This window comes from Falco rusticolus, chromosome 9, assembly GCF_015220075.1.
Source record: "Falco rusticolus isolate bFalRus1 chromosome 9, bFalRus1.pri, whole genome shotgun sequence".
NCBI classification, from domain to species: domain Eukaryota; kingdom Metazoa; phylum Chordata; class Aves; order Falconiformes; family Falconidae; genus Falco; species Falco rusticolus.
This window is the reverse complement of record NC_051195.1, coordinates 20044256-20064760: the sequence shown is the minus strand read 5'-3', so window position 1 is coordinate 20064760 and position 20505 is coordinate 20044256. Positions and strand designations below refer to the sequence as shown.

The following is a 20505-nucleotide window of genomic DNA, read 5'->3' as shown; positions in this document are numbered from 1 at the left end:
CAGAAAGTCCCAGCAGCTGAGAGCTCCAGTGCTGCGGGAGGCTGCGGGAGCCTTCCCAGTGTGGCAGAGGTAAGGACGGGGAGATCAGGAGGAGGTGTGGCTCCCCAAGTTAGCCGCGAGTCCCAGCAAGGTGACAGCAAATGGTCAGCAGGACATCTTTGCTTCAAACTGGTTCCACTAGGATGCTGGATGCTCCCAGCAGGGTGGCTTGTGCCAGGAGGGGACCCCACCTTCCCTCCCTGAAGTGCCACTGTTAGCCGGGTCCCCCGCATGCTCTGGCCAAGCTCTTTTTTGGGGATGCTATATTCTCACCTCAGAATGCCACCATCCTAGCAGCATCGCCCCAGCATTTTAAGGTGCCCTTTGGATGGGTCTCCATCTGAGGAGGGCAGCAGGTGTGAAGGCTCGAGCTGCTTTTGTCCTGGGCAGAAATGTTGGCTTGGACATGCTTCCCAACGGCACCAGCTCAGAAACTGCCAGCCCAAAATGCTTGGGGTTGGATTTGAGGTCCACACTCCCAAATGGGTCTTTTTCCCACATATTCCCTGCCCAGGGCAGCAAAAGGCTTTTCCCGCGGCACCTGGGGCAGGTTTGACCCTGCTGGTGCTCCCCTCCTCCCCAGCTGCACGTACCAAAGGGCTGGAGGTTTTGGGGTGGGGTTTTCCCCCCCTTTTCCCATTTTTTCCCCCTTCTTGCAGAAGCCAGGTGTCACATCCCTTCCATTTCCCCTCAGTGCTGCATTCCCAGCAGTGGCGGTGAGTCAGCCCCGCTGACCTCTTGCAACACCCGTGCCAGCAGGCCAGCCAGGAGAGTCCAGCACGAACCAACACAGCCACAAGGCAAAACCCCCCAGTGCCACTGGCACAGTCTCCGCTGTGTTTTTGTTTTGTTTTGTTTTGTTTTTAATTCTGCAATCAGGTGCACCCATGCCACAGGTTTTGGGGCAGTTTTACTGCATTTCGGATCATTTCCAGCCTAGAGCAATGGGAGATGCTCTGCATTTTGGTGTGCTGGTCCCTGCCCGCTCCCCAGAAGTGCTGGTGGTTTGGGCTGCCCATTAGCTCCTTCCCCACCTGGCAGCTCGCTAGCCCGAGCTTTCAGCTGGAGCAGCCACCCAAGGCAGGGAGGCAGCAGGGAAAGGCAGGTGCCCCACCAGCATCCTCCTCTGGCAAAAGGAAGTGAAGGGGACCCTGCTTCCCACCACCATCATTTTTGGCAGCAAACACGAGGGTTTAGCATTACCCTGGGATTTAAATCCTCATTTGCCTTATTGCTGCTGGTGCCCCCAAAATCTCCATCTTCCTGCCACCATGAAGGCACCTGGGACCCCCCGGGCTGATGATGGTGCCACAAATAGCCCTACCACCACCTCTTGGATTCCAAAATATCCCTCTGCCTGTCCCCTGCCCTGGGAGATGCTAAATACAGCATTGCTGGAAGCTCCTGGCACTTTCTAGGGAGCTGCGAAACCCCAGGGACCTTGACATCCCTCCCCAGATTTGTCATGGAAAGGCCATTTTGCTATAAATAGAAGCAAAGCTTCACCTGCCATTGCTCGTGGCTGGGGTTGTGACCATGGCGCATTTCAGGGGCACATGGACCTGGTTTTGCTGGGCACCCCCCCAGTGAAGAGGCCGTCCTGCCGCCCTGCATTTGCTTATGTGAGTTTTGGTGGGGTTTTTTTTGCTTTCTTGGCGTTTTCTGCAAAGCGTTGGTTATTGCTTGTAATAATAATTTTTTAAAAAGTGATGCAGGGTCCCCTTGCCCACCTTTGGAAAGGCTGGCAGGGGATGAGCGGGGGCCACGCTGCTGCTGGTGGCACAGCAAGACATGGGGCTATCCCCTCTGCGTGCTTAGGAGTGCGATATATAAAAGTATGTGTATTTATGGAGCTGTATATATAGCTTCAAGACACAATATGTCTCAGCAGGGGATGACAGCATGGCCCAAGCTGAGCCACCGGCGTTACTGCCATCACCGTGCCATAAATCTCTCACCATGGCTAGGGAGCAAACATTCCATTTCCACCCTGTGCTGGCAGTGCCAAAACCTGCTCTTCTGATTTTGCCAAAAAGCTTTGGGTTTGGAGTTTCCTTTCCAGTCTGCTCAGTGGCTCCTGCGCTGGTTTGACAGTGGGTTTGCTGCCGGACAACCCTGCAGGGCACAACACTGCCTGACCAGGGATGCCCCTCACGTGAGAGGGGGATGCTCTGGCATGTGACTGAGACACACGGTCCCCAAAACTTTAGGGGAAACCCCCCTATTGCACAACATGGTTTTGTAAAGGCATGTTTCCAGCTGTACCTGCCTGGCACTGCTTGTTGCCCCAATTGCTCCTAGGCAGTATTTACGTGGGGGAGCAAACTCTGCTGCCACCACTCAGGTTGTGGATTGTCCTTTTCAGAAACTGCTTTTTTGGTGAAAATGATAAATGGTCACTGTTCATCCACAGGGGGGGAAACAAAAAAACCCCAAAACAATAGAAGCCCAAGCCAGAATAAATTCACATTTGAATGGAAATGATTTTTCAGGCTCTTTTTATCCCCCACACCTTCTGAGGGCTCTTCGTTTGCCAAGCAGCTTAATCACCCTTCAGTGAAAGCCTCTTCCCCAAGTCCCTCTAATTGCAGGCTTGGGTAATTGGTCTCATTTTTGCAGTGTATTTGGAGCTGGGGAGTGCTTCCCCCTGCAGGTGTGACCCTCCCTGTGTCACTCCCTCACAATTTTAGCCAATTCTATTTTTCTGCCCAAGTTTTCTGCCCTGTAGTTCCCCGGGGAGGAGCAGCAGCCCCTTGCCGGGGTGTCACAGCATTCCTCCTCAGGCACAGAGCTACCTGGCTGGCTCAGCAGCCTGACTCAGTTCCCCCTGACTCACAGCCCCGTGGCCTGCAATTAGGAGCGGGTGCAGTGGGATTCCCCCCTCATTTCCCAAACCTTCAGCTCCCACCACAGGGGCTGCCTGGTCAGGGAAAGGCTTCCCAAGGATGCCAGCAGGATTTCAGACCAGTAGGTAGCAGTTGCATCATCCCCCTCCAGACCAGAGTGACAGAGAGACAACAGTTCATCAATTAAGACAAGTTTTATTAGAAAAGTAAAAAAAACACCCCAACATGATTGCATAGGAAGTCTTGCACTTGAACATCAAGTGTATGAGTAAACTGTAACCAATGAAGCCCCCACAGCACAGCACGGGGAGGGGTCCTGCCCTCTGTCCCTGCCTTGCCTCACATGCCCCTCTCCCACCACTCTTACCCCTCTCATGATCAAAGATGCAATGCGATTCCAGACCCCCCTCCTGCCTTACTGGGAGCCCGCACAGAACCACCAGGTGCCAGCAGCAGGGTTGTCTTTGACCCAGACCTACAGCCCAGCCATCACTCACACCCACACGCCCTCCCTCCCCCAGAAACCCCATTGATTACAATCCTTGTTACAAACACCCCCCACCCCCCCACCCCCATGATTAATCAGCCAACAGGAGGAGACCGTGTGCCCCCCAGCAGCCCTGCTGCCACATCCAGGAGCTCGGTTACTGCAATCATCCCACAATCGACAGTGTGAAGCAACCTCCGCCTGCGTCCCGGTCTGCTCCGCATCAGGGATGCCCCAGCACAGGCAGGCACCCCACTGGGACCTCCGCCTGCCCAAACTACTTTCCACCTACAGCCCTACTCCAGCCTAACCTAAACTACAGCGGCTGCCAGGAGCCACCACGCTCTAACCAGGTCTTCCGAAGCACTTGGGTCAGTCACTTCAGCCCAGCCCATCAGCACTCCTCTATGAGCAGCTGCTCGGAGCTGTACAGCTTCTTCTTGATGACCCTGAAGCCCGTGCTCAGCTTCAGGGGCGTGAAAGCCGGCCCCGAGGTGAAGAGTCCCTGGATCTTGGGCCAGAGGCGGGAGTCCAGGCGGAGCACCAGGGTGAGCTGGAAGGTGGGCACCACAGCAGGGTCCACGGCGATGTGCCCCACCTCGTGGCAGGCCTTGCCGTGCTCCACGCAGAGGTCAAGGAGGGCCCCACGCAGCCCGCAGGGCTCGCTGCAGGCCAGGCGCAGCAGCTCGGTCCGCACCTGCGCCAGGAGCTGGGCCGGCATGAGGAGCCGGGAGCAGCGCCGGGCACCCAGCGGGGCCCTGGCCAGCGTGGCCTGCACCACCTCCATCAGGTGGGCGCACAGCAGCTCATCCTCGGGGTCGTGCAGCAGGTCCAGGTCCGGCAGGGAGACCCCCTCGGCATCTGCGGAGGGAACAAAAGGCAGGTCAGCGCCGGGCCCGCAGGGAGGGGTGGGCCGGGGGTGCCCCCAGCCCAGCAGACTGAGGTGTAACGGGGCACGAGAGCCGCTGACACAGCGCCCCACACCCCCCTCGGGCACCCCCAGCCACCTCCCAGTCCCTCAGAACCCCCCGGGAGCAGCTCCCCCCCCCCGCGGACCCCCACCCACCCACCTCCCTCCGAGCCGGAGGCGCTGCCCAGCGACTCGCAGTCGGAGGTCTCCAGGCGGCCCCGCTCGCCGACCGCCAGCCGCTCCCACAGCCCCGGCATCGCACCCCGCCTCCGCCGCCCGCTCCGCTGGGCCAGCTCCCCGCCGCCTGCCTTATATAGGGACTGCGCGGGAGGCCCCGCCCCGCCTTCCCGCGCCCGCCAATGGGAGCGCGGGGCACGTCCGCGGCGTCTCTCCTGCCCGGTGACAGCGGGAGGCTCCGCCCCCTCCCCCCCGCTCGGCCCCGCTCCGGCCCGGGCCCTGCAAACGGCGCGGGGGGTTGCGTCAGGAGGGTCGGGCCCGTGCGAAATCCGCCTGCCGTTCTGCGCAGCGCCCGCCGGGCTTCCCCGGCCCCCGCTGCCGCCCCAGGGCCTGGGCCTCACCCCCGGGCACCCCCGGGGTCCCGGCTTGGGCCCGGGCCTCGTCCCGTCCCGCACCTCAGCACACGGCCTGGGCCTGGGCCTCGGCCTGGGCCTCACCACCGGCACCCCAGGGCCAGACCCCATCCACGGCCCCACCGCTTCGCCCCCGGCCCGCACCGGCGAGGACAGCAGCGATAGGAGGGACACATGCCATGGCCAGTTTGTGCCAGGTCCCCACCATTCCCGACCCCTCTCTGGGCCGTGGAACAGGCCCTGGCTGGCACAAAACCAGGCAGCAGGTGATGGGGCCGGCGGGTTCATATGTGAAGTTTTGAGCTTGCCCGCTGATCACCCTCCTCTTCCAGGTGCCGCTGGCACACTGGGCGCCAGCAGGGCCCGATCGCGGTGCGAGCGGCAGAGGCAGCCCTGGCGTGAGACACGGCCGGCTTGTGTTTGCTGCTGCCCTGCTGCAGGTTACAAACCAAACCAACAGCCCAAGGCCGCAGGCGCGGCGGGGGATGGGGGTGCCAGTGTCCCATTAGCCATCGCTGTTCAGGTTTCTTAAGAAAAGGAAGGCTGTTGGAGTGAAACACGTTAAAAATCGGAGGGTTATGGCGGGGGAGAGAGCAGGGCACAGCCAGGCTGGAATGGGCAGCTTTGTTCAGTACCAGGCTGAGGGTTACCCCCAGTGGTCCTGTAAATGGGGGCAAGGCATCGTCCTCCTCTGAGCCCTCTGGAAGCATGTACCACCCCCACAGATCTGTGCGTGCCTGCCCCTGCATACGTGACCTTTCCAAAGCTAGAGCCTGAGCAGTGCGGGAGCCCGAAGGCCCATTAATTGGTGATAAAGGGCTTTGTTTGTCCTCCTGCGCACTGCCTGTGGCTTTATCGGAGGAGCTGAGCACACTCTGAAGTCATTCTGGGAGCTATCTTGGGTACTGTCCTTCCTGAGCAGAGATTGATAACAGCCTAGCAGTAAACATGGTGGAGAGCAAACGCTGGTCAGGAGCAAGGGGGACAGGCCCCTCGTGCCAGCATTGCACCCACTGCCTGTGACCTCCACGGTGCGGGGGACAAGGCCAAATTCTCCCACCCAAGAGCTGCAGTGCAGTGGGTGCTGAGGGTCCGGGCACCCAACTGGGAGCTGTAGCAGTGTGGAGATTGCTTTTCAGGGGTCAAAGGAGAAGCGAGGCCTGAATCCCTTGCTGTTTTGGGAGTGGGGCCCAAGCCAGGGGAGCAGGTATCGTCCTGGGAGCCGTGGGGTGGAGGGGATGTGTGGGGAGCTGGGAACAAGCCCTGGCTTGTGCCCATAGCATGCAGGGCTTCTGCTCTGCTTTTTGGGACAAAAAATGAAAGAACCCCAATCTCAGCTGTTAAAAATACACACCGATATTTGCACACTTGCCAAGCAATAGAGCAAAATACTCACACGTGTGCTCTGGAACAGTTGGATGGTGTTTGGGATCCTGTTTTTAACAAAATCTAGCTCATCAGGGTTTTTTCTCCACAACCTCCAAGTCATTGGTACGAATATTCACTGGGTGAGGCTGAAAATAGATGAGGAACGGCTGGCTCTGGGGTCAAAATAGGGGGTTGGAAACAGCAAATAAATGAAAAAGAGGTAAAGGACCACAGGGAAGGCGCCTTGCTAAAAATAATCTTGAAGCTTATGAAGCTGAGGCTGAGCATAAATATTTTTCTTTCTTTGCCATAACATTGCCTGGTAGGCAGGGGAGCAAGCAGCCGCTGGTGTGATAGCAAGTGTTAAAGTGAAACATAATTTTTGATCTCTGAAATAAAATAATCCTAACGTGATGCTGCACGCTCACCCTTCTGCTGGGAGGGGAAGCATTGCGGGGCTTGCCACTCGTTTTCCTTCCCAAAAGAGACTGCAGCCCGGGCCGCTGTTCTGCAGCAGGTCCTCTAGAAATGGTTTGGGGCTAGAAAGCAAAGTTTTCACTACAGTATTAGTAATCCCAGTGCTTCCCTTCCCCGGGTACTGCTGCTAGCTTAAACCCAGTGTGATTTTCGTGGCCGAGCAGTGTACCTTTCCCCCTGACCTGCCATCCTTTCTGGGGAGATCAGAGGGGGCTTCAGGATGATGGATGAAACTTTCTGGACAGACTGTTCCTGGCTGGCTGTGCCTTGTCGGACCACCCCATGATGAGATTTCTTGATCACTGTGATTTCCAGCCTGTCTGGTTCTGCAAAGGGTTAAGCAGGGGATGGCTGGCGTTGGGGAGGGTCCTGGCTGGGCCCCTGCCCGGGATGTGCTGAGCTCAGCAGTTTTGCAGGGCTGCAGGGGGAGGGGACTGGGGAGGAGGAGGAGGAGGAGGAAGGGAGATGTACCGCAGGGGGCTCAGTGAGTGCCTTGGTGCACGTCCTGTGCTGACGTGCCCCACGTATGCTGGGGGGCAAATTCCTGCCACTGCCCATGGTGTAGTCCCCATCTTCAAGTTCCCAGCAGCTCCGTGGCCCAAAAAGCCACTTTTAGGTAATTTACACATAATTTCAGCATGCTGGCATGGCGCAGAGGCTGCTGTGATCTTCTGTGTCCAAGTAGTCATAGGGGGGAAACAATGAATGGGCTGAGCTGGGGGGAGGCTGTGGTTTTCAGGGTGTCCCCTAAGTGCCCGCAGGGTGGGTGTCCTTTGCACCCTCCCTGGCCCCATCCTCAGTCACCGGGTCCACGGTTGTGGCAAGGGGTGACCCTGCTCATCCTCCACCACCACACCGAGCCCGTGGCCAGCTCAAAGAGGTGAGCTGAAGGCTGCGAGCTAGGCGGGACCCGGCGGCAGGTCCTGGTGTGCCACCGGCCGGGCAGGTCTCCACCGCAGCCAAACCTTTTGGGCCTGTCTCTCACCCCCGGGAAAAGCAGCTGCAGGCAGGCTGCCTGCCCGCGATGTGCGGGAGTCAGGCAGAGAAACAAGGAACATGCATCCAAGGAGGACAGTGGATGGGTTTTGGCAGCTGAGACGCCGAGTGCCGGGCCGGCACCGTGCCATTTACAGGGTGGGGGCTGTGAAATTCTTCTCCCCTTGGACGCTTTTGCCCTATCCCAGGCAAAAGCTGGAGCTGGTGTTTTGGGGGTGCTGCCCCACACCGCCGCATCCTCGGCGGGGGCAGAGGCTCTCCTCGGACCGGTGTTTGGCCGGGCAAAGCGAGCGCGTGCCTTGGCACTATCCCCGGGGCTGGGGCCGTGGCCAGCAGGGCTGGGAGCGCGGAGGGGAGGCGCGAGTGGGGCTTGTGTGCCGGTACATAACGTTCTGCTGCGAGCACCCACAGGAAAACCAACCAGCAGCCCTGAACGGAGCTCTTTGTTCAGCTTTTTTTTTTTTTTTAATTTTCCCTCCCCTCCCTGCATCAACTTTTGCTCGCAGCTGATGGGCTCCCTTCCCCCTGCTGCTCCACTCCCAGCTGCAGCCTCCAAACAGCCCCCGAGCTGCTTGCCAAGCCCCCAGTGATGCTGCAGAGACCCCTGAGGTGAGGGGGGACGGTGCTTCAAAACCCTGAGGAGGAATAGTTACTGCCAACTCTGCCCCACAGATCTGCAAAGCAGAAATAGGGCAGCTGGGGGTCTCCAGCTGCCAGGGAAAACCTGTGTTTGCAGGAGGGGGAGTGCAGGGTTTGCTTTTTTTTATTTTACCATCTAGCAATCCCTCTGGTTTTTGCCGCCTTACATAAAGTGTTTACTGAGCAGGAGGAGGGAACAGCCAACAACATGTTTTTGCATTTGTAGTACTGTACAGGGTGAACTTTTCACTTCCTCTCAATGGCTCTCACACATGTGTCTATTTTGGTGCTGGGCGCACATACAAACAAGCCATGTACGGCACGGAGCCGGGGCTGTTCCCTGCTCCATCCAGCCACGAGCCCAGCACACCGCAGAGAAACGCTGGAAAACAAGGAACGGGAGGAGGGCGAGGGGGGGCTGCCCTGGGGAAATCTCAGCCCCACTGTGTTTCAGAACCTTCAGCACACGCTGAGCTTGTGGGGAGAACCAGGCAACGCCTGGGCACTGCATCCCACCGGCAGAGCCGCAGGCGCAGATCCCTCGGCGTCCCCGGAGGGCCGCTGGAGTGGAAAAGTTTCACGTCAAGCAGTAAAAAAGGACAGGCTCATTCTGCATCTGATTACGCAGGCTGCAGCACGTAGGGTCGGCGGGCGGGCGGGCGGTGAGCGCAGGGGCTCGGGGTGCTGCTGTGTGGTGGGCGGCAGAAGGTGCCCAGCTCTGTTCCCAAACCCCACGGTGTCGTCTTGATATGGGGGGTATTTTTGGCAAGTTTGGCCAGGGTAAGTTTAGGTGGCTGGAGTAAGCAGGATTAAAAATAGATGATACGGAACAAACAAACAAGTTAACGATTGAAACGCTCCCTTCTTTTCAAAATTACCCCACCTGGGACGGAGTTTTAATACCGACTGCCATCGTGTTTAGAGTGATCCTGGCTGAGGACCCACCTGCTGTGCAGGAGGCCCCCACAGAGCAGGGGCTGGCAGCCCTCCAGGACTGGGGAGGAGGTTTTCCGGGCGGTGCATGGGGGAGGCGGCGTGGGACACGTCTCAGCTGAGCTGCAGCCTTACGTGAGAATGCCTGGACACGGTTTCAGAAACCGTACAGTGAATTTCCACGGGTGTGGAGCTGGGACAGGGGCTTCCTCTGCACCAGGGCTGGCTTTGGGGCAGCGTGTGCCTCTGGACCATGAAAAGCTGACTGATGCTAGAACCAATTCATAAACGGAAACAAATGCAGAACGCATCTGCATACTTCTTCCCTTTAGTTTTAGCTAACACAAACTGGTGGTGATATAACTAAGACAGGGATGGATTCAAATTAATCTGTTCCAATCCAGATGTGGCTGGACTGAAATAGTGAGTAAAAATAAAACAATCTTGTAAGTAAGATGTTGAAAATGGAAAAATTAGGCATCTGGAGCAGTAAGTTGTACAACTGCATAAATACAGTGCTAAGCCTGTCTCTCTGCCGGCTAGCACAAATGTGGTGTTGAGGCTCTAATCAATGGAAAATTAACATGTTGAAATGATTATGCCAGCAAATGGAAACCCAGTTCCCCTCAAGAACAGAAGTGAAGTACAAATGAAAAACAAGACGATTAAAATGAATGGATTTAAATAGGGGGTTTCTGCTGGCAGAGTTAAACCAGGATTAAAAGCTGATTTAAATCAATCCACTTTTGAGTGTAAAGCAAGTGTGCTTTCGTACCTCTCAGTTTTTTTTTTTTAAATTGAACTTAAGTTGACCGTTGTAACACCCAATCTGCCTCTGAGCTTCATTAAACCTCCTGTTACCTACCCAACAGCTGACTGCTTCTGTCAGCAGACCTCCCACACAGAACTTTGAAAAGGATACTTGCAACACTTTAAAAGAAAAAGGAAAAAGAAAAAACAATAAAGGTAAACTGTTTCAAAGACAGAATTAATTTATTATCAGAGCAATCTAATACATAATAAAGAGGGAAAAAAATTAAAGGTACAGCTTCTGCATTAGAGAGCAGTGTCCTACCAGGACTCGTAGTGCAGACACAAGAGAAAAAACAATGAAGAGGAAACAGCTTCGGCAATATGTGAGCTACTTCTGGAGAAAGCGTCACTGCTTGTCCCCTCTCAGCCAACCTGGGACAGTTCTCATCCTGTTCATCCCCCAAAACAATGGCTAGGGCTGAAGAGTGGTTTCGGCAGGGCGTTGTACCTCTGCTCTATAGAGGCCCGGCTTGAGCAGCGAAGATGCAGGCTTCCCAGCCTACCCATCGCTCAGTCCTTTGGCCATGCACCGGGGAAAGGCCAGACTGAGTTACTGGGTTGCTTTCGCTGCCACCACACTGTGTGTGTCTTCTCTCCTCTGTAAACAATAAGGTGATTCTTCCAGTTCTGTAAAATCGATCCTACCTTCTAAGTTACAGAAACTGAGCCCTGCCAGCCTGTAACACTGCAGAGGACTTAAGAATCCCATCATTTCCATTTATTGGCAGCTTTATGGGGGATCCCCACTCTCAACTTAAAAAAAAACAACACAAAAAGCCTGGTCCTGCCGATGCAGCTGTCAGCATCCTGATAAATTGGGGTGTGTTTTGAAGCCAGGCCAGAGAATGTTTTTCTTCTGTTCCCTGACAGCAGTGATGCAGACATGCTCAGCCTGAGGAGGGAGTGAATCCCAGGAGCTGTTCTATTGGCTTGTACCTCCACTCATCTGCCTCCAGCTCTTCCACTAGACCGGCTAGTTTTTCCATCCGTGCGACTTGTTGATCTGTGAGAAGTTCAAAGGTAACTGTGGTTTGCAATGACAGCGCAATTAAACCTCTCAATTAGATGCAAATTCCCAGCTGTCAGTGGGGAACAGAGTAGAATAAAACCCACCACGCCAATTTGAATACAAACCCACTCTACATGATGCCCTGTGCAAACGGTGAGACCTCACCAGATCACAGGAGAAAGCAGAGACAGGCTTTTCTGCCTCATATTTACCCATCCCTGCCCGTGCTGTGTAAATTCAAGTCCTAACAGGGAAACGCAAGGCTGACTAGTGTATGGGGGTGAAAACAGGATGAAGCTCATTTCTTTAACATAAATATTTATCGTGCAGAAGAACAGAGAAGTTCAGAGAGAGCTTGGTCAGCCCACGGTAGAGCTGGGTGCAGCACGAGGAACTCCTTGTTTTAATGAAGGTCCTTTGAGGAGGACCTGGATGACTGTAGCAGAAAGGCTCTGCAATCAGACCACGCTAATGACACAAAGGTCCCTGCGGAGAGACAGGCTGCGTCCCTGGGGATCCCCGAGATAACTTGTTCCTCTCAGCTTTATTTAAACTGGTTGCACGCTGGGTACACAGAGTCCATTTTCAATTAAATTAGCTGCAGTGGTACAGAGATGAGCATAGCCCTTCTTCTCTTGGCTCTGCTGGAAGTTGAACAGCACAGCAGCCTCTTGGAAAAATGGCCCAGTACAAAATGACTTACTAGCGAGAGGCAGAACATAAAACGTGCATGATTTATGCTGACTGCAGCAGTGGGTGATTTTAAGAGGGACTGTTCTCACTCCACCTCCTGCAATCGAGTGCTTTTGGGAACTGTTAAACAAACAAGCCAAAAAATGATGACCTCAACCTTTTTTTAAGCCTTTCCCCTTTCTTACAGGGAGGCGACTGGTGCTCCACAAACCAGTTTCAAAGGCTGGTGCTTATCAGGGTGCCAGGTCTGTGCAGCAGCCCCCAGTAGCTACAGCTGCAGCAGTGCCAGAGCTGTGGAAACAATGGCTCTGAAGTTCAGCTTTGCTTTTCAGTTCAGAAGCAACAGGATCACAGCCTTGCAAGCTGCTGCACGCCCCCAGACCTCCTCCTGGCAACCCTTGCCGGTGGAGGACAGGAAACCTCTCCTGTCTGAGACAACACGTGGAAGTACCCATTCTAGCTGAAAAGAGGCGGGGACCAGAAAGGATGTGACCGTCAAGCAGCAGATGCAATCTAGCGCTGAGCTCTGCCCAACATCTTGAGAACAAAAGCTGCCATGCAGTCAAGCCCATAGTTCAGTTACAGGCACCTGGGCGGCCGGCAAAGGCCCCAGGAGGGAAACAGAAGTTCAAACAAGATGTAAGGCTCTTTCTTGGGGAGGCAGGGAGTGGAGTCAGCCCCGTCATGCTACGCCAGGCACCTGCGTGTCCATCTCCCAAGCACCTTTTGAAACCTTGCTTGACCCTGCTGGTGTCACAAGGGCTCAGCAGAGAAACAAAGGTGGAATCAAGTGTCTCTTTGCCCGAGGTCAGAGAGACAGTCAGCGCCGGGCCAAGATCAGAGCGAGGGCGTTTCCTGCCCATAACCCTCCTCTTCTGGCCTCACCTCTCTTGAAGGCAGTGTGGCACACAGTGATGGAAAAACAAGCTTTGAGAGGCACAGTCTGTTCCCACCCAGGCTGTGTGGGTTCCCGTCGCTTTGCATAGGGCTTGCAAAAGGGCTCGATGATGGTCTGACTTAGCGTTAATCCACCAACTTAAAAGGCTATTCTGCTTTTTTGTGGTCGGCACCTGAAAACGTGTCAGCCTTTTCTCCACACTCCCCTGCCATCTTCCCTGATCAACATGCAGTTAAAATAGATGGCGCTTTGGTGCTTACCGTGTTTCACTTGCTTTAATGTAGATGCAACCTGATAGCTGAAGACAGATTCACAGAGGAATCTTTCAGAGCCATCTGTAAACAGAAAAAGGGAGGTGGTTTAATCTGAGAGTTTTAAGACTAAGCAGCCTTAACTGAGTACTGCCGGCCTTCTATTTTTATGTTCGAGGTGTGGGTTTCCCCACTTGCCTCATTCTGACACTTTCCCCTGCACCGAACTCGCAGCCCTCCAGTTTCGAGCCCCTGCGCTCAAATCCTGCACAGGGCTTTGCCTGGCTCCCAGTGCCGCTGGGGAACAGCTGTGCTACCTGAGAGACATTCTGGCTGATAATTCTGTTACATCCCCTCTGTCAAGCAATTTCAGTCCCTCTTAAATAGAAGGTAAGCTAAGGAGAAGCCAGCTAATATTATGGCAGTCTCTGATTCCCTCCGGGCTCAGACACTTGCGTCCTTATAATGCTTTATGATTTCCCACAGGCTTAGACCATAACCCTGCACTAAGGATTTCAAATAATGTGTATCTTGCCATCTAAGTAATTGATCACACAACTGTCTCAGAAATAAAGCAATCTGGAAGACACAGCTAATTGTGTGCCAAGTACCAAAGTTTATACTACTTCCCTCTAAAAAAAACCCCAGATACCTAAGGGTTTATTTGAAAACAAGCGAGACAGTTAAAGTAACAATAAAAACCAGTCAGTCAGTGGGCATTTTTCAAGAGGAAACTGGTATGCAGCTACCCCACTAGTATCTGCCTGACAAAAAACGGGCATATTACCTTTCATCTCAGGAATTAAAAAGCTAACCTAAAGCTTCCTGTGACAGGGAGAGTGTTTAGTTGTTGCTGCCACCCAGAGCAGACGAACAGCTGTGTCACTGGTAAACCCAAAGCAAAAACAATTAACAGCTCCAGGAGAGAAGCAACTTCAAAGACTAAGGGTAGAAATAGACCCCTGGCTCTGGAAAATCAAAACTGAACCCCAGGTAAGTGGGAAGAGTCGGAGTTCCACTGTGCTCAGAGCATCCTTTCGCAAACTGTTGCAATGCTGTGTTGGTGCTGCCCCATGCCATTTCCAAACATACCCTTCCCTCTCCTCCGACTCCCCAGCCTGGCTGCCGTGTCGAGTAGCTCTCAGGAGGAACAGCTGCCTGTCTATTTGGTAACATGAAGTGCTTCATTATTTTAATTTGTTTTGAGGGCTCGTTAAGTTCTATGAGCAAGCCTTTAGTCATAATTACTTCAATAGACTGGCATATGGGCTCTAATGTGTAATAAAAACACTCCTTAAATGATGTAGCCATCAGTTCCCAGCTGCCCTGCACTGTCGTGTCACTTCTGAGCTGCAGGGCCACCTGAGCCTCTGTCCTGGCCACCCCAATGAACTTCGCGCTCACACAGTCAAGTGTGCAGCATGGTGACACAGGAAGCTCAAGAGAAGCAGACAGACTGAATGACCCTGGCTTAACCCTGTCATCTGAGGACCTGCCCTTCCTCCCTCACCCAGAGCAGGGGCAGGGACGTGCAGCTGCGATGTGCCTGGGTCCTCCTTTGGGCAACCCCAACGAAGTGGGTGGCAGGGCTCAGGCACCCAAACACAAGATGCTGCGCTGGATCAGAGCCCTGTCTCCAGGCAGCTCTGGAGAAATGCCCTGACAAAAGTGAGCCCAAAAGGAGAATGTGCTCAGCCTTGAGGGATTAAGAGAGAGGTCTCTCTTACTTGTTCTCTCACAGACCTCTGTGGCAAGGTTTTAACTTGGGTCGATGGCAAATGCAAGCCCTATGTTTCCTGGCGAGCAGGGATACAAGCTGCCTCCTGCACTAGCCCAGTCAAATCCAACCCCAGAATGTGTTTTGCCAAGAAAAATACTCCTGCCTCAGCTATCTTTACAGTGATTTCAGCCCGACATCAAAGGATTAGCCAACAATGAGCAATTAACACTGTCATGTTCCCTTATAGGTAGATCACTTCCTCATCTGAAGTGCCGTCACAGAGCTAAAAAACAGGTGACTGCCAGAAAAATCACTTCCTCATGAACAACTGGTGGGAGAGCCAGGGCTGCTCAGGACCTACCCGAGCCCTGGTGCTTCCTTTCTTACTCCAGCTTTTGCCAGCTAATGTCTGAAAAGGCAGCAGGGTGCCAAGCTCGGCAACTCCCTTGGAAGGCTGCTTGCACACCAGGAGCAGGGAAGGAGAAGGGCAGAGGCAATCACCTTCTAGCGTCTCCCCGGCTCCTTTTGGGTAAGTGAAGAGGGCTTTTCGGGGTGGTGCCAGATCCGAAACACTGAACCCCGATCCCGTTACAGAGCTGCCACTGACTCCACCGGCTGAAGAGGATGAGGAAGAGGCTGCCATTTCACCCCGACCCAGCCTGGAAGAACAAAGAAGAGAGTAAGGCGGAGTTAGGAAGGGCATCTCGGGGTTTCCCAAGGCACAAAGCCAGCAACCACTAACGTATCTGATGGCAGATGAAGGCAGTGAGGTTCAGGAAGAGCCAGCAAGCACAGCTTTGGGCTGCTGCCCCCGCACCACAGCCTCAAAGTGCTGGTGGTTCAAGGCCGCCCGGCATGCGTGGGAGAGGCTGCCTGTGCCCTCTGCCAGCGCCTGCTGAGGGGAGGGGTGCAGTTGGCTGTCACACCACATGGTGGCATCCAGAAACCGAAGGTAACCCACGCTCCGACCGCCCTCGGACAAGGGGGCCTGGGAATTCTGCCGGACGACTGAAGCACGCATAAAAATAGCCTGGTGCAGGTCACTGGCCTGAATTCACTAGCCTCCAGCTGCCTGGCGCTTTTCCCGCTCCCCAGCGTCATAAAAAGACTTTTTTTTTTTTCCTTTCTTTCCTTTTTGCCTTGTTTCCAGGAGCACAAACACAGAAAAAGTCCTGCTGCCTCATAAAACCTGGAAGCCCACAGCACTGCCAGTTCCAGCGCCACACCCTGCGAGAAGCCAGAGCTGCGCCTCATTTGCGGCAACTGCTCTCTGCATCACTCCAGATGTGCTTTTGTATTTAAAACCGCTGCAGTTACCCGAGAGCAGCAATGGCTGCGCATCCCCCTGCCTGTACCAGTACGGCACAAGCCCAGCCACCTCTTGCATACCCCTTCCTCAGCCTTGTTTTTAAGAGGTATTGGCTGCACGTTTGTCATGATGGAGTACTTAAAACTTGTCACATACCTCTTTCAGAGTAAAAAAGCTGTGACTTGGCACTTGTGACAGCACTTGCTACTCCTTCAAACTACTTATAAGCACTTTCCAATTATCCTGCCCATTTAATACATTTCTATTATTCTACCTATTTAATACACTTCTGCAGACTCTTTAGGCTACGCAGACAGTGCCTTTGGAAATCATTCAAGGATTCAGTGGAGAAAATGGGGTTTTAAAAGGCTGTCACAATTAGGAATTCTGTGTTCATTCCCAGCTAAGCCCAGAGCTGTCCCATTTACCGCGCGGCACACAGAACAGGGCAGCAGCTCGCAGAAGACTGGGGCTTGCGGGCTGTGAAGGAAAAGGCCTGGGTAAAAGAGGCCGTTAACATGGCAGCGACACCTGTCCCCGCCGCCCCCGGCAGGCCCCGCGCCCCACCGGTGCGGGAAGCCAGGCGACGGCTCCTGCTGCAGGCCTGGCGGGGCCCGCCGTGCGGCTACGGGGTTTTGATTTTAAATATGCTGAGGCATGCACGGCGGGGGGCCGCGCCCGGGCCATGCCCGCCCCGCCACTGCCTCACGCCGGGCCCGGCCCGGGCGCTGCCAGCACTGCGCCTGCACTGCGCCTGCACCGCCCCTGCCCACAGCCCCGCCGCCGCGGCGGCCTCGGCACCGCCAGGGCGCCTGCGCCGCGCCCCGCTCGCCCCGCGGCCCCTCCCCGGCTTCCGTAGCGAGCTGCCTCCCGGTGAGTGAGAGCCCCGGCGCCAGCTCCCCCCCCCCCCCCCCCCGCTCCCGCGCCGTCGGGCGCCCCCCGCCTCCTGGGCCGCCCCGCTGCCGCTCCCGCTCCGCGCCCGCTCCGCGCCCGCCGCTCCCGGCCTCACCTGGGCGCCCGGACGGCTTGGCGCAGGCGGCGCGCGTGATCGCGCTCGCGGTGCATGCTGGGGCGGGCGGGTGGCCGCGTGCCGCGCGCGGCTCCTTCCTACTTCCGGGCGGGGCGGTAACCGCTGGGGACGGTTGGGCTGAGGCGGGCGGCCATGTTGCTCCCGCCGCCTCCCGCAGCGCTGTAGGCCTGGCGCTGCCCTGAGGCGTCGGGGCCTGCCGGTTCTCTGCCTCAGCGCCCCGGAGGCTCGCCCCGTGTGGGCGGCCGTGAGGAGTTAAGAAACTGTGACGCTAGCGCTGCAATTCAAAAATAAAAAGCCTGAGCGGAAACAAACAAAAAAAAACCCCAACCCAACGATGTGTTTTTTCATGGCTTGTTCTGTCCCCTGCTGTGCACGGTTCACATCTGCGCTTCCTCCCTTGAACTATAGGGATGCCTTTTTATTTAAATGTAAGTTCAGGTGGTTGTGTGTTATTTTAGAAGGTGTGGCTGTAATTGAGGGGGAAAGCATTGACGGGCTGAACCTCTTGTGTCACTCCATATAATAAATCCAGTTTAGAACAAAGGCATCTTCAAAGGCAAACTCTTTGTTTTCACCTGTCTGGTTCTGTTGTAGTGGACAGGTAAGCCTGATGAAGGAGATTTTTTTTTTGGTGGAGGCTTTGTTTTCAGAGCAACAGAAATTTCTGTTTTAAAAACAAGGCAAACCGAGATACCCAACGTTAACAATTTCAGTGAACCTAGAAATTTAAGTAGTGAAGATGTGAAGTCTCAGACAGATGACAGCCAGTTCTTTGCTTTTTGCACTGTTCTTCACCATAAAAAGTTTAACTCTGTGCCCCATGTTTCTAGTATTGTTTCGAATAATGCAGGGTAGCGTAAGACTTTTATGCATGTTCTTCAAACTTCTCAGGGTGCTCTGAGGTGGAGAGCAGGAGATGTAACTGCTTACACCAGCCAGTGCTGACCCCTTGAGTGCTTTGTTTCCCTTCTCCAGCTGCCTCTCAAGCAGATCCAGGGAACTGGGTTTGCTTTTGAAAAGCTCCTTAGGCCTTTGAGAAACTAGTGGAGGATGTCAGGGATGTCAGGTATTTTGAGAGAGGTCAGTGTTGTAGGGGAATCCTTCCAAGTGGCTGGGGTCTCTTTGGTCTGCAGCTGTGGAAAATGGCAAGGTGAAACTGTTAGAATCCTGAATGGTGCTGAAATGGCACACATTGATTGAGGCCGCAGTGAGTTTTAGCTAAAACCTGTGAGTTTCAGAGAGAGTAGTGATCAATCACTTGCTGACTTCCTTGCAGGGGCAAAAACCCCGATGCTGTCTTACATATCTTACATTGCTTAAATTTTCCATTTTCACTTGACTGGGCTTTACGAGCTGGTAAGGAGTATACTTGTAAATTCTCATAAAATTAGGCTTTGAATGAGTGACGTAAGGTTTGAGAAGGTATTGCCTTTCTGAAGCCTCTCGTACACATGCATAAAAGGAGTTATTGCTCTTCTGGAGGTACAGACCTCGCTTTTTACTGCTGAGTCCCTCAGAGCTTCCCTGATGCCTCTTACGAATTATCCCTGAGGAAACTGAAATTTACCTTTCCTTGGCTTGTTAGCAAAGCTGTCTTTGTTTTTGTATTAGGAGGAGGAGCAGGATGGATATTCTCCGGCCCACCCTGATAAGGATTGGGGGGCGAGTATACAGGAAGAATTTCATTCAAGAGCAGGTCTACCAGCAGGAGGAGGATGAGGATTTCTATGCAGGTAAAAAAGTGCTGTGCAAGGGTTGGCTTTGGTGCTGTCAGAATGTGCTACAGCTGAAAGCATCAACACTGGGGACCTAGGGAGCTTTTGGTGTCATCTCTGATATCTTTATGTGCACAAGGACCTGCCCATGCAGTGTAGTGAGGTGTTCAAGAGGGAGAAAAATGTTTTGCGTTGGTCCCTGATGATCCTGCTGACCAACAAGTGGATGTAATCCTGGTTACCTAATACAGGTGTCATGTTGCTTGCTGGCCATGGAAGATCTCCAGTAAAAGAGGAAAACAAATTAGCTCTGTAAACCTGTCCTTCCCAGGTTCCTGAAGTGCCTTTCTTTTCAGTAGTGTGATTATTTGCAGATAAGGCAGGAGTGGAAGCTGCTTGCTAGAGATCCTCTATCCTTACAATGTTGGCTCCTTAAAGAACTAGCTTCTTGCACAATGTGGCTTTTGGAAGGTGTTACCTGTTTTGGGGGGAAATTTTTCCTGTTCTGATGTATTTCACTTTATCTTTCTGCGTGTATGTTTGTCATAGTTCTGCATGAATAGTGGGCACAGAAAAGCTCAGCTGTTACTTCTCAAATGGAAAGGGTTGTGGCCATTGTGTCCTGTTTCTTCCTCCACCCTGCCTTTCAGTGGATTTAACAAAGTTTTAATAAGCTGCTGGCCACCCAGATTTGTCCCTGTATGTGTTGGAGAGGAGATAGAAACCATGGCCTCTTTCTGGAAGTCATGTTTGGTCCTAACAGGCACGACTGAATGGCCCACAGAAGAAAGGTGCATCTATTCCTCTGTGCCAAGGGTGTGAGAATTCCTGTTTTCCAAACCTCTGTACCTGAACCCTTGAATGAAAACTATCCTCACCTTTTTATTTGTATTCTTCTGCAATTTTAAATTTCTCCTCATGTCTCTGAATGGGCTGGTGGCTTCCACCCTGCCAGGAGAAAAGACCATTCCCACTGGGTAGCCGCATAACTTCCAGCTGAGGGAAAACCTGAGCTGTAACTACTGCTTTCCTACGCCTCTCAGCCTGGTGGATTTGGAAGCAGTCATTATGTTTTCCAGAGCTGGTAGTAAAGTGAAATAAAAAGTAGTTACCTGCAACAGACAGGAATTAGTTTCTTCTTTTATTTAACCTTGGGAGAAGGCGGCTGTGAGACTGTTGCCCTACATAAAGCACTGCCAAACTTTACAGAGGTTGTACAAGGTCTGTTGTGTTTTTTTATCTGGTAGGTCCTGGTGACTGCACAGATGAACCCTGTGATGCCTTTGTGGTGGAAGAGACTGAGAAAGGTTTTCAGTGCAGAGTGGAGGTTCCCAGCCCATTATACAAGTGAGCCCGTGTGTTTCTGGTTTATTTGAGTTGCCACTGGCTGAGGAAGCAGTTGAGTGCAGAATATTTTTTTTTGAGGTCGGGTAAGCACCAGATCTCCAAAACTTACTCCATTTTGTGGATGTGGATTTTAGCATTTGGGAAGGGAAAATTGGCAATGCCTTTCTAGTGCAGTTGTGCCACACTTGACTCCTAGCCTTCTCTGTGACAGAGACAGCAGGTGGTGCTTTCTTGCTGGCAGGAGAGTTTTTGAGCATCTCTTTCCTTGAACATAAAAGTGTCAGGGAGCGGAGGGAGAAGGGGAGGAAGAACTGGGGTGAGCAGCCTGGCAGGGGGAGTTTGTGAAAGCTTTGAGAGAAAGCACACACGACTGGAATTGACTATTGACTCCAGTCTGATGTTTGCTAGGAAGCCTGTAGTGTTCAAAGCTTTATT

The 20505-nt window shown here is 53.7% G+C and overlaps 3 protein-coding genes across 4 annotated transcripts in view; 1 reads left to right on the top strand and 2 right to left on the bottom strand.

Annotated features, from left to right (window-relative positions):
* Window positions 1-3060: 3060 nt before the first annotated feature.
* DDIT4 (DNA damage inducible transcript 4) lies at window positions 3061-4562 on the bottom strand. Its single transcript, XM_037401032.1, has 2 exons — window positions 4443-4562; window positions 3061-4233 (listed from the first exon to the last, which is right to left on the bottom strand). Exons 1-2 carry the CDS (start codon window positions 4537-4539, stop codon window positions 3767-3769), a joined length of 564 nt encoding a protein of 187 aa, XP_037256929.1. The 5' UTR covers window positions 4540-4562; the 3' UTR covers window positions 3061-3766.
* A 5692-nt stretch (window positions 4563-10254) lies between these two features.
* On the bottom strand, window positions 10255-17106 carry ANAPC16 (anaphase promoting complex subunit 16). The gene is made up of 4 exons (XM_037399758.1): window positions 16988-17106; window positions 15171-15328; window positions 12959-13033; window positions 10255-11101 (listed from the first exon to the last, which is right to left on the bottom strand). The coding sequence occupies exons 1-4, from the start codon at window positions 17041-17043 to the stop codon at window positions 10986-10988; spliced, it is 405 nt and encodes a 134-aa protein (XP_037255655.1). The 5' UTR covers window positions 17044-17106; the 3' UTR covers window positions 10255-10985.
* Window positions 16774-20505, top strand: part of ASCC1 (activating signal cointegrator 1 complex subunit 1) — a 38087-nt gene continuing 34355 nt past the window's right edge. The window contains exons 1-3 of one of the 2 annotated variants that reach the window (XM_037399757.1): window positions 16774-16851; window positions 18620-18741; window positions 19971-20070. In XM_037399757.1, coding sequence (XP_037255654.1) covers window positions 18633-18741; window positions 19971-20070 — 209 coding nt within the window. In that variant the 5' untranslated portion in view covers window positions 16774-16851; window positions 18620-18632. Of the gene's footprint in view, window positions 16852-17215; window positions 17437-18619; window positions 18742-19970; window positions 20071-20505 lie in introns of those variants that run through there. The other variant, XM_037399756.1, reaches the window with a different exon arrangement.